General features: G+C 41.1%; 1 protein-coding gene across 1 annotated transcript in view; it reads right to left on the bottom strand.

The window, feature by feature from the left end:
* Positions 1 to 341: 341 nt before the first annotated feature.
* LOC133498492 (mothers against decapentaplegic homolog 3) overlaps positions 342 to 17,345 on the bottom strand; it is a 45,759-nt gene continuing 28,755 nt past the window's right edge. The window contains exons 2-8 of the mRNA XM_061815420.1: positions 10,709 to 10,902; positions 10,481 to 10,615; positions 9,255 to 9,380; positions 5,949 to 6,161; positions 5,677 to 5,814; positions 4,382 to 4,526; positions 342 to 2,752 (exon numbers count right to left, since the gene is read on the bottom strand). Of these exons, the coding sequence (XP_061671404.1) occupies positions 2,629 to 2,752; positions 4,382 to 4,526; positions 5,677 to 5,814; positions 5,949 to 6,161; positions 9,255 to 9,380; positions 10,481 to 10,615; positions 10,709 to 10,902 (1,075 nt within the window). The 3' untranslated portion in view covers positions 342 to 2,628. The remainder of the gene's footprint in view (positions 2,753 to 4,381; positions 4,527 to 5,676; positions 5,815 to 5,948; positions 6,162 to 9,254; positions 9,381 to 10,480; positions 10,616 to 10,708; positions 10,903 to 17,345) is intronic.

Here is a 17,345-nt window from a genome sequence, read left to right on the forward strand (position 1 = left end):
ATGGCATCAGCTTGAGTCTGTCCTCTTATTGGTTGGTCTGTGTAAGACAAGTGCGACAAGTAAAACACACTTGGGGCAATGTGCACACATTAATACACTGAATAGTGTAATCAGCATCTCTGGGTAGTATCCTGATTGATCTCTCAGCACCTGACGGTTTTGTTCAGCATAAACCTTAATAGACATAAGATTATTGGTGCCATACTGACTTTGATGGGAAGGAGTGGGTTCAATTTAGGTCCAGCTATAAGTGGATACTGTTTGGGATTTTAGTTCAGTGGGCATGCAGAATCACAAGAAATATATGTATGTGTGTGTATACATATAAATATGGATATATAGATAGAGACAGAGAGAGAAATTTTTATTCCATACACCAAACAACCATACAAAGCATCAAATCATTTTATAGACAGGAGAGTACAAAGGACATATTTGTATAACACATTCAAAATGAAGTAAAACCCCAACGACTACAAATGAACTGATAATGTGAGCTATTTGGAAAAGCACAAACGTAGTTACTAAAAGAGTGTATGAAGAACACTTCTCAGACTCTTGGGTGAAATAAAAGCCCTTAAAGACTTGTACGGCGGCGTTGAGTGACACCACAAAGGAGGAGTCATGGTCTCAGATTGGTAGATGCTACTTTTCTGAAACAAATAAGTAAAATCAAATGGTTTTAAAAGGCCTCACCCGTCTGTTAGCGTCAAGACACTTGCTGGTTTATGTCCCAATGATGTTAAATATTAGCACCACTGGGCCAGCCTTAACGTCAAAGCTGAATTTATGAAAAGAAGCATAATGTAATATTATCCTACATGTACATGTCCAGGTACTGGAGCCTTTATTTTTTAAAGTAAATTTCCCCCCTGTCAGAACCAAAGCTAAGACTGAATATCCTTACATCTGTCTTTCATCACAATTTGACAAAAATCATGAACATTATAAAGGTGAATGCTAAAAAAAATCATATACAATAGAGAGTAAAAATAAAGATTTTGCGACGCTTGAATTATTTACATGCTTTCCATTGAAGCGTTTCCCTTTATCAAAAGCTGTTTGGAGAAAATGTTTCGAAGTTAAAATAGACGTCTCCCCTAGTTTTTGTATGCAATTAGGCAAATGTTCTCCTTTTACAGTCCTGAGAGTTTCAATATATGGATATAGAGAATATATGCGTATAGAGCAGAAAACAACTGCAGATGTTCATTTACACACAAATCCAAATGTTGAGCATGTGAGATGGCTTGGGTGTCCTTATCCTCATCGTGGATGATTACTGCATGTCAGCTAAGCGAGACAATGCACTATTGAATTACAAAAACAATCACAACAAGGAATTTCTCTACTTCAACTCGGAGTGAGAGTAACAAAGTCTGGGTTAGCAGGGATCCTCAAGGGGGGCGCGACGTACTGTACGTACACTGTCGAATTCACTTTTTCAATTCATTGTATAGGATACAAATACTTGCATCCATGAAGTGCTTGCCATTTTTCAAGTGTGAAGTTAAACAAGCCACATAATTCTTTTGTTACACAGCTCTAAAAAAAAAATGTGTGTGTATAGGTGAGATGCTCTGCATGTTACCCCCGCTGCCTCGGAACAGACTGTGTCCATGACATGACCGCTAATGTCCGGAACCACTTTCAACCAACTTTCTGAAACATGATCATGTAGAATTGGCTCATGTTGTCAATGCAGTAGCAAATTTGGGAGAGGGGCATTGTTTTTCAATTTTACCCAAGACTAAAAAAATAAAAAATAACAACATAAGTCACATTTTCATATTTTGTAAAAAAACCCTTTCATTTTCAGTTTTCAATCGAGTCACTGAGAGCCAGAGTGGGTGGGCTCCATTTTCACCATTTACAAGACTGATTTAAAGTTTTATGGTCACTATGAAATTAGTCACATTTATATGCCGATGCTTATTTCTTACTGATAGAACCTTTGTGGGTAGTTCTTGCGGGAGGTAAAATTTGGTTTCAAGGACACGAGTCAAAAACGCTTAACCGTATATTGGGTTTATTGGCACTTGCTTGTTTAGACCACATTGCGTCGGCTCAGACTGCGCAGGGCTCGCCATTGGCCCAGTAGTATAAAGAGTGGAGTATACATTTTGCTCACGAACGGCAACAGAAAATGTTCCAATATCAGTGAGAAAACCTTGGGGTATTTTGACAAAAGCATGTCAGCCATAAGAACTGTTTTTGATTGGGGGGGGTACAGAATTGGGATGACTTTAATATCATCACATAGCTAAATTAAGAGGAAGTTAAATAGATCTTAAAGACACTAAGTCTTTCTCCAACAATTCAATGTGACATACTGTTTGTACACCATGGAAACAATTCCAAACCAAATATATGAATCTTTTAAGTGAAAAGCAAACACATGCCCTCATTGACTAAGTGAGGATTTGACAAGAACAATCAACAACCAGAGATCATATTTGCATGGTCCTGCTTTAATGCACTTCTCCCCTTTTGCCACACAAAAATAAACAAGTACTGTACGGGATAGAAAAACAAAAGTGCTACTGACATCTGGTGGGGAAGAAGAGCAGGCTCGCCAAAGGATCATCTTTGCGCACTGCTTGTTGTTTTCAGTCACTCAGAGGTTCCCTAAGAGACGCTGGAACAGCGGATGCTGGGGGAGCCCATTTGTGTGAGAACCTTGTCCAGCCACTGCAAGGGCCCGTTCAGGTGCAGCTCGATCCAGCAGGGGGTGCTTGTCACCGTCTGTCGCCTGCAAACACATCCAGCGACATTTGGATGAATGAACTTCAGCAAACTTTTCAGAAGTCTGGCAGAGATGATACAAGAACAACAAAACAATACATGAACAGCTCGTAAATGTGCTAGTCGTGATCTTTTTTCTCAATGAATTCAGAGAGGACCGAGGCCAGAAGATTTAAGTCATTCGTCTGAAGAAAGTGATAGTGAGGTGGCGAAGTGGGAGGTCTTGGCCAGCCTAGTAATCCGAATCCTGTTTTTAAGTGTCTCCACATGGCGGCATTCTGCGCAGATGGGGCTGGAATGCCGCCACTCCCGGCACAATGGCATGTCCCCCGTGGGCGTTAATCATTCTTACTATCAGTGAGTCAGACTGTGCGGAAAAGTGGGAGGGAGCGCAAGAGGGAAAGTCTGACATCTCTTTTTGACAGAGTCCATGTGTGTTTATTTAAAAATAAACGGGCGTGCCAGCTGGGGCTGGCCTCTGTTGAGGAAAGCCAGCAGCGGCCTCTGGGATGGGCCTGGTTTGTCTGCCTGTGAACGCCCCCATCTGTGCGCAACAAAAGGCTTGTTGTGGCATTTGTCAATCCTAAACACCAATTAGGCTGGATTTGCACCGCAGGTCCAAGTGCCTCGTTCCCATTTGCTTTCTGGATCCAATTTTCCCCCTTTTTAACATTTCAAGTGAGATTTGCATATAAATAACATTAAAAACAATAACAGTGAACACTGCAAACAAAACTACATGATCATGTTGATCATACGAAATCCAACTCAAATTTGATGAACTCGGACAAACATTCCCTCATTAACTACTTTCTTAAAGACTTTGCACCGATCCGATCCATAAGATCGGTATCGGACGATAATGAGCATTGTATGCTGATCAGCTTTAATGTCATAATTCGCCGATCCCATCATTAGTGTCACTGATTAGCTACGCAAAAGGCATATACTCCACGTCACCATCATGTACAGTACATTCCAATCTTAAAGCTAGTATCGAAAATATCTGTTTATCAATAAAGTAATTTAAAGAAAACATGCCGGCAGTGCAAGACAGGACATGTGTAATGTCCAGATCAGACAACAAGGTGAATTTGGTCTTTCACGATGGTAGTACGGGAATTGCAGTTCCTCTTTTCAACTTAGCTTTAAATTGACGATATTGCTTGTATTCTTTCTAATGTCTATAGTATAATGTACAATGTACATATGGATCGTCACAGTGTGTAATCTTTGTCAAAAAACAATTAAGTACACAAGTGTATATACAGTAAATGAAAAATCTGTGACCTGTAAATATGTCAGTCCCATTCTCTGCTTCCATTGTTACACAGCACAAGTTAAGAACAGGCAATTTTGGCACTAACAGATTTTGTCAACGACATTTTACGTGACAAATGGAAACTATCTTAGGACACATTGTTCATTCCTAACGTTCCATTTCATCTGATGTATGTTATAACCGGGTCTTTTTTTTTAATCAAGGTTCCACCGCATCTGGCCCATGTCTGATACTTAAGCTATTTTTATACAAATTTGGCAGTGGCTTGATTGCCATCTGATGACATCCAATAATTGTGTATAAATGTATATGTGTATGAATCCTGTCTTATGCATCAAATGAGCTGCAATTTACCTGTACTCAGCCCCCCAGCCCTTAACAAAGCTCATGCGAATGGTGCACATCCTGGTGAGTTGGTACACAGCCTCAAAACCCTGGTTGACGGACTGGGCTAGCAGTGCAGCAAACTCCTGGTTGTTGAAAATCTTCAGATTACAGCCTGGCGGAAGAGCGAGAGGAGTGAGACAACATTAGATGACCACACTGCATCCGAGGGCCTCGCACAGTCTGAAGCATGAATGGAACACTGTGTTTTTAAACTAGAAAAAAAAAACATGTACATGTTACTTTATTATTATTATGAAATATTATTACTTTATCATGATGGCTACTTTTTCCAGGGGTAGTGTTCATGCAATGGAAACTATGGATCATTGTGGTTTTAAAAGTTACACAGTTAGTAACAATTGAAGAACTCAAAATGAAGGGTCTATAGACATCTGGGATTAACTACGTATAGTACCCCAACATACAGTTTAGACTTTCATTAAAGCACCAACCATTTAAAATGTGGTTCCATCTCACTTAGTCCTAACTCCACGTTTTTCCATCCATCCATTTTCTATTGGTCCTCGTTCAGGTTACTAGTGAGCTGGAGCCTATTCTACCTGACTTTTGCGCGAGAGGTGGTACATCCTGGACTGGTCGCCAGTTAATTAGAAGCCACATAATAAATGACCAATCACATTCACACTTTGGGCCTGAGCTCAGATTCAAACACAAGATTTGCTAACTACTAAGGCTGTAAATCTCTGGCAAACATATATATATCTACACTCACACATACACAGGTAGAAATTTGATTAAAAGACAATGTCCTTAGGGCCTGAAAATTTGAACATGATTCGATTCAGAATGGGAGCAATACGATGCTCGATTCGGTTTGGTGCAGAAAAAAATTTCTCAATTCTTCCATAAAGGCTAATCTTAAAGAACCTTGGCTTGATTTAGCCCAATTCTATTAATTGACATTTGTCCAACCTTATTTTCAAACATGTATCGTAAAAGATTAAAACATTTAAATAGACCACAACAATATAATACATAATTTTGAAGATGTTCTCTCCACAAACAATATTTAAAGAGCTGTGGAGGGGTCAAGCTATGACCACCACTGCACACATGCACACACACACACACACCACACACACACACACACACTGCTTTTTTTTAATGTTTTTTTTTTTGCAGCTTGTGTGAGTGCTGATTGACTTTTTGACCTTTTAAGTCATGATAACTCTTAGATCAACTGACGATTGTAGCGTCAGTTTTGTGACATATCAGGCTGTGTAACCTCTCAACAGTTTCACCTGGTGGGATCTTGCAGACCGTGGCAGGGTGCCAGCCGTAGCGTTGGTTACAGTTGGGGCTCTGCACAAAGATGGCGCTGTCACTGAGACACTCGGCAAACACCTCTCCGCCAATGTAATACAGTCGCACTCCGCGACCTTGCAAGAAGCAAAGAGCAACTAAATCCTCAGCCAAACATCACCAGGCAGATATGAGCAACCATGTAGTGAAAAAGTGTGAAATTTTAAAGGCTCGGGAACATGTTTGTGACAAAAGCAGCGAGGATGCTTACCAATGTGTCTGCGCGTTAGCTCCACTGCAGCATTGCGGTTGACATTGGACAAGAGGCCGAGGCAGAAACGCTCAGAGTTGGAAGGGTCTGTAAAACCGTCTACCGTCAGTGAGGGCTGCGAGGCGTGGAAGGTCTCTCCTACCCGCTGGTTAAGCTCATAGTAAGAAATGGAACACCAGAAGGCTGGCTCACAGTATGTCACGGGCTGGAGATCTGATGGAGGGACACTTTAGATCAGAGGTACTCAAATAAAAATACTAAAGTGTGCCAAATAAATTTTAGGTCGATCAAACCACATGCGATGATATTGAAGTGGGTGGAGTAGTCAAATATTGTGCACAATAACACTACTGTTGCATTAGAAAAATATGGCTCAAGTAAAAGTAAAACATGGCCCTCCAAATATTTACTTGCATAAGAGTAAGAAAATACATAAATTCAATAAGTAAATTAATTAATAACATATGGGCGCCCATAAACACCTTCCACCATTTCAGTTAGTAAGTGCCCAAAAACCAACAATACATGTATTTTGTGCGATAGAAACATTTTGTTTTATTCATTTAAATGACTGAATGAGGTGGCACGGTGGGTCAGCTGGAAAGCTTTGGCCTCACAGTTCCGAGGACCCATGTTCGATTCCGGTCCCACCTGTGTGGAGTTTTGCATGTTCTCTCTGTGCCTGTGTGGGTTTTCTTTGGGCACCCCGGTTTCCTCCCACATCCCAAAAATATACAATCTTAATTAGACACTCTAAGTTGCCTCTAGGTGTGATTGTAGGTGCAACTGTTGTCTGTCTCCATGTGCCCTGTGATTGGTTGGCAACCAGTTCAGGGTGTACCCCGCCTCCTGCCTGTTGACAGTTTGTATAGGCTCCAGCACTAAGAAAGAAAATGGATGGATGGATGGATGAATGGATGGAGAGAGAGAGAGAGAAAGCAAGAGAGAGAGAGAGGAGAGAGAGAGAAATGCCACGTCCCATAGGCCAGGGGTGCCCACACTTTTTGGCCCCAGGAGTTACTTTTCAAGCAGCGAATCTCTCGCAATCTACTAAGGGTGTAGGGGTGGTTGGTGCTGAAAATCAGAGACTAGGATTTGTCAAACCGAATGTCAATCTATCTACCGGCGCGATCAACGTATTGGCCACACCTGAATTAAGCGATGAGATGGATGATAGGCTGACATCTTTTTGTCATACACAAGGTCGTAATCAACCATAACTGCCTCAGGGATCAACTGGTATATCGCGATCAATGCATTGGGCACCCCTCCCATAGGCTATATCAAAACAACAATACAGTATTAACATCTGCAACTTGCCACAAGGTGTTTTCTCGAGTTACAAGTAGGGTGAAATATGCCCGTCTGGGTAAAAACGAGACTATATTCCATCATAAAGCTATTGTTTTACAATCTGTTAACACTTGTGAATCTGTTTTTTTTTCCCCCAGGGTGAGTCACTTTGATTGGCCTGCGAAGGCTTTGTGTGTGCCATTTGATTGGTAAACTATAATCAATCAATCAGTTTCCTTGGACTTGCACAGCAGAAGTCGAAGATGATTTCTAAAAATTAGCGATGACCTATACTGACCACATAATCAAAAATCTAGGTTGATCAGGTAATGTTCGGCTAATCGAGATCGGGCCAAAAATATTAAAAAATTATTTTCCGACATTTTAAATGTGACAAAATAACCCAAAGGTACGGAGATCTTGACAAACAGAACAGTTTATATTAAACCATGTAATTTTTGGGGGTACCGTATTTTACGCACCATATTACGGGGTCTTTTCCTGCACTTAAAACATATATAAGGCACACCGTATTCTAGGGTGCATAGTAAAACATACATGATATTAAAAAAAAAAAAAAAAGGTAACGGATGCATAATTGAGTTTAGTTCAACTTTAATCTTCTATTCTATTTAATTAATCTTTTCTTTGTAATCCGCTGGCAGTTACTGCAACACGATAGTCCTCGTGCGGAGAGAGGGATGAAGCCTCCTCATAAAACAAAAACACCAAGACGGACGTGCTTGAAAGTGTTCGATCTTCATGTCTTGTGCTACCATGATTACCTTCAGTCGAATGGTGACTGTAGGTACTTTCTCTTTGTTCAATGATCCACTGTTCAAGTCAGTCTTCAAACTGGGGCCACCTCCCTTTGTGTTCCAGTGGAAACTCAATTTCGTCATCTTAGCTTACTGCATTTCTTTTTCTTGCTTTCTCCAGTTTCAATTGATACAGTCATTGAGCTTGCATTCTTTCGCTTGAATTTCATTTACAACCGCGTAACTGATAACAAATAGCCGACTTTTAGCCGGAGGTGTGGCAGAGGTATGCGTATGTACTGAATGTATTACATAATGTTCCCCGATTAGTTTATTGCTGCCAGCGTACGTAGTGTGCCGACGCATTCAACTTGCCGCTGATGGTTCTTCCAAAATTGGCACACATGCGCAGTTTGGGGCTTATACAAAAATCAAGATGTGCTAAAGCGCAGCTGTACAATCTATGGAAAAAGCTTTGTGAGTTTACATGACTTCAGATACACTTGACCTCAGGTGCAAAACAGTTAAAGGACATCTTAGCTCCTGTTATTCTGTGAGATGATAGCCCATTGTTCCGAAATCTGTGAGGCTTTCGTGTGGGATGGCCAAAATTGTACACTGTATAACAGGCTTAGAGTCACAATGTTGCAGAATAAATCCAATCCAGAGAGCAACTGAGCAGACACAACAAAGCACAATAATAATGAAGACCACATGAACATGAAGGGACAAAACGTAAGTGTGGAAAATATTATACTGAGCTTGCGTCACCCAATTTCAATATCATCTGCTGTGTCCGAGAAGCTGTTACCAGAAAAATAGTGGAAATTCAAGTTTCACCGGTGGGACACTGGACCCAGAATGTTCAAATTACATAAATTACAATTTAAAAAAAAAAATCCTCTGTTTCTAGTCATTTGCAACATTTTGTCCTTAGCTTTCATGTATGGAAACAAGCTGCTTTGGGTCTGATGCTATTTCACCAAAGGTTTGTTGCCAAGACCCCTGGAATTTTCCCTCCTGATACGGTAAACATGGGACATTGTCACTGATGTCTGTGTGGCCTGAATGATATCTTGGCTGTTTCACAGCTCACAGGGTGCAAGGATAACAAAAGCCTCTTTCATCACCTGGTTTCCTGTTACAAAAAGGAATCAACTCAAACACAGCTTTTCCACTGGGGAGACGTCCTATCACAACATTTGTCGGCAAGTGAAGGCGGACAGACTGCAAAGAAAACAAACACGGTCCTTACCCAAGTTATTGTGTGTGGGAGAGACGGGATTGGGTGATAGGTTTGGTGAGCCTGTGTCCATGCTGTGGGTCATCTGGTGATCGCTTGTCTCTCCATCCTCACTGAGATAGCCTGGCGGGGGCGTTTCTGAACATGCAAACAGAAAGTATCACGTATTCATGTACAATTGAATGCTCTTCCACCAGATGAGAGGAGGCTTCCATCCATACATCAGAATAATAGCTTTAAACAGTCCTAGATTTCCCACTGAGTAAGTCCATCTGTGAAGATATTGAGACAAGATTATTATTTGTTCAGTATACTTAAATTTTGTGACATTTTTGTTGGGTGGTGTGCTGTGATATTTTTCCAATCTAAACTATCTACCTCGGTTTAATTATTAAAGGTTAGGAAACATTAACTTAGACAATGGATAAACATATTGAAATAGCTATATAGCAATAAACCAAAGTTTTAGGGCTAAATGGCATATACACAAAGGAAGTAAGGACTGTAAGTACTGGCTAATCATCACAGCGTTTTATCGTAACTCCCAGAGATAATGGTGATGACTATTTCATCACAGACAAGTACATTTGTTGGTTTTCTAAAATGAGGAATGACTACTAAAAGTCATTGTTTTAGGGGAAGACTCGAGCAACACGTGACATTTTTCACAGTGCATAATTTTCTTGCCTTTCAATTTTTTGCAGACTAATAGCAAGGATATTTTTGTCCTCATTAGTCACAAATGAGCAGCACATTTGGGTTGTGATTAACAATCCCTTGAGAAGTTTTTGATTTTTCTTTACATACAGTATCTTTGTTTGTTTTGCTTCAAATGGGAAACTGCCCCATGCGCAAACGAGCTTTATTTTTCCTGAAGACAGGAATCATTACTGCTACCACATGGAGATGAATGATTTATATCAAAGTAGCAATAAAGCAGTGGTTTTCAAACTGGGGGGTGGGCCACGCCTATGACAATGACCATCAACTGACGTGAAAACGTGCAAGCTGGGGGGGTCCAGCACCCTCCCGCTTTAAAATTTTCAGTGCCACCCCATTCCTCACCTGGAATAATTTCACCCCGCGCGCTCAAAATTTGATCTCCAAAAAGGGGGGCGCAGCAAAAAAGTTTAGGTAGTACTGCAATAAAGTATAAAAACGTTTCCTTTGGGGTACATTATGTCCTTTTGTAGGTGGAGATGGAAGGAGAAATCGAAACTTGATTATGTTGCCACTACCTGGTATATAGTTGCTCTGGGGCTCAATGCCAGCAGGGAAGTTGGTGTTTTCAGGGATTGAATGGCTGTAGTCATCCAGCGGTGGAAATTCACTTGGAATCTCTGTGTGTCTGGGCACCAGCACAGGAGGAAGGACTGCATAATGGAGACATATGTACACACAGAGGCATGAGAAATAAGAAACACAAAATAAAAAGAGTCTGACTGACACAGGGTTTAACACCTTACCTGGAGTCTCTACTCTCTGGTAGTGGTAGGGGTTGACGCACACCTCATCCTTCTTTGTGTGAAAGGCATATTCGCACAACTCCACTGCCCGCAATTCATGGTGGGACTGCAGGTCGGGCCAACGCCACAAACGACAGTAGATGACATGGGGCAGACCTTTTCTGTGTGATACCTGTAAACGGCCATCCAGAGACCTGCAGAAAGCAGGGAAGAGAGAACATTTCCTCATGAGAGTGCTGAGTGACTCAGCAACGATGATAATACAACATGTTTTATTATGTTGTATAACACATGTACTCTGTTCGAAGCCGCAATCAGTGGTACTTTAGTGTCAGATATTGACATAATGAGGTTGGATCTGGTAATCTGTGATTACTATATACATCTGTTGCTTATTTGCTGTCACACAAATACTCAGTCAGAAAGTTCATATGTCAATAAATATATTCAACAGCTAAACCCTCAGCACACTGTCATCTGGGCCAGCACTGTGTACTAAATATGCAAAGCTTGGGGATTTCTATAGTAAAAGCTTTTCTTAACCATCTGATTCTCATTCCATTAGTGAATAGCTATGAGGGGCGGTGGCTCATCTTCAAGCTGATGCATATAAGATTAATATGCAGATTACTGTGCAAATGTCTTAAACCACCAAATGTATCACTACATATATATATATATATATAATATATATATATATATATATATATATATATATATATATATATATATGAAGTAAAGACATCCAGAAAGGCTTTAATGGCTTCTTGCTACTCTGATGAACTTCACCTTGACAGACTTTCCTGGAAATCTGAAACGGGTAATTCAAAGATCAAACCTCGTGGTGTTATAAGTCATGGAAAGTAAAGAAGGAAGTGAATAAAACCACAACCCAAAGTTAATGTCAAATATCAAGTGTCATCAATGATGAAACCACATGTGACAGGATTTCCTGCAATTGCCTTTTACAGGCTTATGAGTTGAAATTAAGATCAAATGTTTGGAGCTTGTCCAAAGAACACAGCAGGACAATTAAAAGTGATGCACTAGTAGTAAATGTGGTTTTTGAAAGAGAAACCCCATGTTCTATATGGTAGCGTGTTCTTACAATATGTTTAGGAAAGTGTTGGACTCACAAGCACTAACATGCAGGTATGTGACCTAGCCAAACAAATTACTATACTGCTCAAGTTCCAAAAAACACATCCTCTGTGAAGATGACCAATTCTTTACTGTTTGCATGGAAATGGCTGTGGCCTGCTAAAATGTAAATACAGGATATTGTAAAACAATAATATCCTTGCTGATGGACGATTACAAAGAAACAGAAAAATGTATAGTTATACTAGCACATTTCCACCAAGCGTTACAGTTCTTTTTGGTTGGCCAAGGCAGAGTTTGGATCAATACATCTAGATGAGGCTTGTATTTCTGTGTGTCTAAGTAGGATGGCAATAGTCATCGGCTAGTCGAAGAGGGAAACGTCATTGCGCCACAACAGTGCATATACAGTACAATACCTTTGGGGAATGTAAATGTTATATTGTGGCAATGCACCATTTAAGCCTGGGGTTATATTATGCAACCAAGATCAAACAGTGACCTAGGGTGCATAGCTGAACAGGATCAATCAGGTTCTGAGTGTAATACACTTTGAAAAACTCATCTCGGAGATTAAAAAAAAACCCAAAACAATCTTTTGACATAAAAAATAAACATTGTGAAAGTTTTACTAATGCAAAAGAAGCTAAACATTCTCTTGATAAACTGTCCAAACCCCCTGCTGACATGAGGGAAATGTGGAAAATACATTAGCAAAGAGGAAAAGTGAATGGAAGGAAAATATTTACTGAAAGCCATTCATCTTTGCAATAATAACAATTCAAGTTGTGGTTGTGAAAATACCTCTCAAAGTATAACTACTACAAAAATGGCATTCAAAGAGGGATACTGTTCGGCTTCTGCTATAGGGTGTTCCCTTAGTCTTTTTGGACATGAAAAATAAGATCTGCTCGGCTGAGTGGAGATGTGTGAAGCGATGTCATCTCTTTGGTATGTGTCTTGTGTCCCTGCTGCTGCGTGGGTGTCTACTGGGACTAGACTCTGCGTGGGCTCAAACAGACATGCACAAAGTGCAGTGGCATTAGGAGCTGCTGTGCCGTCCGAGTTTGCATTCTTTTCTTTGTGAAAGCCCCTTTTACCTCATTAACGTGAAGGATGTGGTCACTTGTGGACACTTCATAAAGCAACACTGACAATTTAATGCTAGAAACTGTTTAAAACAGCTCATATGGGTCTTTGCAAAAGCAATAGTAAATCTGCCACCTCCAACTGTAACAAAAAACAGACAAATTATTTGCTTTGAACTGCTTTAAAAGGGTACAGATTACTGAACATTATTGCACAACTACAAACAAATATTAAAGTGTGGGTTTTTTGTATCAAAGAGGGAATGCATCTTATTAATGATAAAGGTGTGAGTAAGCTATAGTAATGTTCCCCCCCTTTTCCACCCATTTTCTGAGAAGCTTCTGCTCAAAAGGGACACAGGAGCACTACCCCAGCTATTGGGTACACCCTGAACTGGTTGCCAGCCAATCGCAGGGCACATCGAAATGACCAATTGCACTGACAATCACATCAAAAGACTATTTTGAGTCTCTAATGACTGCATGGGGGTTCAAGCGGGGTGGAACAGTTGGCGGAAGGTGTCTTGTGTTCTATGTGACAGAACAGTATCTGCTAGGATGAAGGGCAAAGTCTATAAAACAGTGGTGAGGCCAGCCATGACGTAAGGATTGGAGATGGTGGTGATTCCTGAATGTTAGCCAAAATGCCAGCAATATTGTTGGATTTTGCTCGAACACTCGGGAGGATGGATTCACTCTTCACACGTTTCCAGTAGACCTGGTTCGTCGTGAAAAATGGATTGCACAGGTGTGTATAGAACTATAAATAAAATAATAGTTGGGGGGGACTAATTTGTCTCAGAGTTTATAGCATATGTTATGTGTGAATTTAGAATAAATCCCCTTGGTCAAACCAGCAAAATACAACAAAGCACTTGTATTGCATGTAAGACAATTTAATCAACCACAATACAACACAACACAACACAACACAACACAAAACAATAGCAAAATAGATGGTAGTGTATAACATGAGCTAACTAGCCAAACGACGTATAGTTATCAAACTCGAATAAAACTTATTTCCAGCGAGTGTTCCAGGAAGGCAATGTGGCCATTAGCTGGCGACATGCCATTAGCCTCCACGTCGGTGGGTCGCTGACGCGGAGGTGGGGGGCTGCATGCGGGGATGAAAAAGGAGCTCTCATCCCCACTGGCCACCGCTGTCGGGGCACCCCTGCTGTACTTACTTCGCCCGGCATGGGTCCTCTTGAAGACGCTACATACATAAGTCATTTGAATATTTGATCGGGTTCCTCGTCCTCCTCGCCTGTATGTTGGGGAATGTTACCAGTCAGAAGTGATCCCCATATTATTTAATATGGCTCAAAACAATAAGGTAAGACTTGCTCACTTGCTTCTGAGATGTTCTCTTCTTCAAAGAAAGCTTCAGTCTCAGAAGGCGTGTCAGAAAAATCCCAAAATCTCTCTTGTTAATCTGCCATAGCAGGTGGCACAGCGTGTTGCCAATGGTGGCTGTCCCAGTGTGACATCTGCAAATGATGTTGCAGGCAATTTGGCTGCCACTGGGATGTTGAGTGAGACTTCCGCAATTTTGCACACTAGTGACACATTCTGTGCTCATTTTTTTTCAGAATTAGAATCACAATCAGCTTTAATGTCCAAGTGTGTAAAGTGTGGGTCCAGTTGGGGACCTGTGACGCACTTGACGTGGTCCAGCACAAGGCGTTCAAAGGACTTCATGACCACAGATGTCAAGGCAACAGGCCTGTCGTCTTTAAGATCGGAGACTGCTGCTTTTTTTGGGGACCGGTATAAAGAGCGATTGAACCAGGCTGGTACTTCACACAGTTCTAGAGATCTGTTGTTGCGAAGACAGGAGCAAGTTGGTCTGTGCAAACTTTGAGGCAGGATGGGGGACACAAGGTCTGGGCCCCATGCTTTCTTGATCCTTTGTTTTTTGAAGATCTGCCTGACATCCCCTTTATGGATACTAAATGGTGGAGATGAAGGTGGAGTGGAATGTGGTACGGTTTGTGATGCGGCTCGGTGGGTGCGTATTGTGGAAGTGCCTATTTCGAATCTGCAGTAAAAGTGTTGTATTATTTAGGTCGTCGGCTGGGTCACTCCTGTTTTCTACTGGGGTGAAAGTCGCTTGTAGTTAATGAGCGATTGTAGATCGTGTCAAACTGATTTTTTGTATAGACATTGAAGTGAATAATACTATATGTAGTTTTCATAACAATATATATTATAAATGTATATTTGGGTGTCAATGGCCCTTTAATATCACAATGGATAGGTTTCCAATTACGCCATCTTGTGTGTTACAGAGGTCAGAAAACACAGGTGATAGGTGAAGCGTGAAATTTTTTCCATCGTTAATTTATCCGATTGGTGGTGACCTCCTTGGAATCCTATCCATAGCATTGCTTCAGAGCAGAAATGGGTAACATACCCTCCTATGTTACAGGTTATGGCTGTTTCTTTTTGTTAATTGGCTGCTTGAGCCAACACCGTCAACATGAAATCCAGAAGGACAGGCAGGTCCAGACACATGCGCCCTTCATTCCAATGACTCACTTCAGTGAGGACATTTACCATGCTGATGAGAAACACTAGTTAAAATGCCATCAGTCTCACGTTCCAGCTTGCTCTTGACAGAAAGAAGTGGTAGCACTGTCTAAACAACTGCTACCTGCCGGGATATTTCGAGGCAGCAGGCAGCGGGGTGAGCAAATGTAGAAGTTGCTTTTGTGTACAAGGTGACAGTGCAAAAAAGTTGCACAGAGACAAACCAACAAACCCATTTCGATGAAAACAAAACCACGTTTTTGATAGAATTTAAAATAGTTTTTTTGAGAATTATTTATTGTTGAATTCAGTAAAAGATTCAAACATTCACTCCAGTTAATTGTGGTTACAAATGTAAACATGGCACAGTCTTTCTAGATTTCAGTGGAACTAAACCTTGCATGTCAGAGTGATTTATGGTTTGAAATTAACTTGTCACATCATGATCAAATAAAAATGTCATTCCAGATGGTCCATATCACTGCTAATAAAAATATAAGAAAGCTAATAATATATTCAAGAGATCAGTTGTGAGTCTTGACATTTAAGTTAAAATGTCTACATATAGGTGGCACGGTTAGTGTTTGCTCCACAATTCTGAAGACCAGTGTTCAAATCTTGGTCCGTGCCTGTGTAGAGTTTACATGTTCTCCCTGTGCCTCTGTGGGTTTTCTCTAGGGATTCCGGTTTCCTCCCAAACATGCATGGCAGGTTAATTGAAGACTTTAAGCTGTACGTAGATGTGCGAATGGTTGTTTTGTTTCTATGTGTCCTGCAATTGGCTGGCAAACAGTTCAGGGTGTACCCCGCCTCCTGCCCAAAGATACTGTCGCTGGGATAGGCTCCAGCAGTCCTGCGACCCTTGTGAGGGTAAGCGACTTAGATAATGGATGAATGGATCGATGTCTACTTTAGGCTGTTTCCGATAGCCACACTTTTCATGTTTCTCAAGCTCTACTCTTACTGATTCTTGGTAAAACACAAACATGTTTGTGTTACAGGAGATATGTGGTCTTCAAGTCCATATTTCAACACCAAGGTTTTTTTTTTTGCTCAGTCATTTCCCATCGTATCAATGATTTTTGGAGCAATTGTTAAGCAAGAAATTGCATTTGTAACGATCCCTTTTTCATCTCCAAAATTGATACAGACTAATTGAGTCGGTGAGTATTCACAGAAGATTGAGTGACATTAATGGGATTAGTTCCACAACCTAATCCCATCATGATGATGTACGAACATTTTGGATTGAAGCCTGATGAAGGCAGCTATCCTGTTCACGGCAATAAAATGATAAGTCCAATTTGTATGAAGTCACAACAAAGATGTATTAAAACTTAAAACCTCAATGTGATGGAATCCATTTAAACACAATCCTCCCACCCAATTTCTTTAGTAGAGAAGAAAAAAACACGCTGGGACATTTCCCGTTTCCAGTCAGCTTGCAATAATGGAAGCAAATGTGACAGCGTACAGTTTATGATGTACGTGTCACGACCCATCGGAACGAAGGTAGGACCCAAATGCAGGAGTACACGGGAGACGCAGATGTAAATCGGGAAAAACGTTTATTATTCAATGGTCGGGGATCGGGCAGGCAGTCAGGTGCAGCAGTGGTAGTTGGGACGTCGAGCGTAGAGAGCAGGTCAGCAGGCAGGCAGAACTCGGTACACAGGAGAACGATCAAAGCAGGCAGGAATATTAAGGGAGTTAGGCTTACGGTGTTGGTCGGAGAACAGTCGAAGGTCGGTACACACGGGTTGACGAACAGGGATACGAGAGTGCTGGAACGGGGCATGAACCTCAACGATCTGGCGGAGGACCAGTCGTCACCGAGTCCTATAAGTACTGGGCGTAATCAGCCAAAACATGGTGCGGGTGTGTGCCGACTAATTGGCTGGCCACGCTCAGCC

This window comes from Syngnathoides biaculeatus, chromosome 3 (genome assembly GCF_019802595.1).
Source record: "Syngnathoides biaculeatus isolate LvHL_M chromosome 3, ASM1980259v1, whole genome shotgun sequence".
Lineage (NCBI taxonomy): Eukaryota > Metazoa > Chordata > Actinopteri > Syngnathiformes > Syngnathidae > Syngnathoides > Syngnathoides biaculeatus.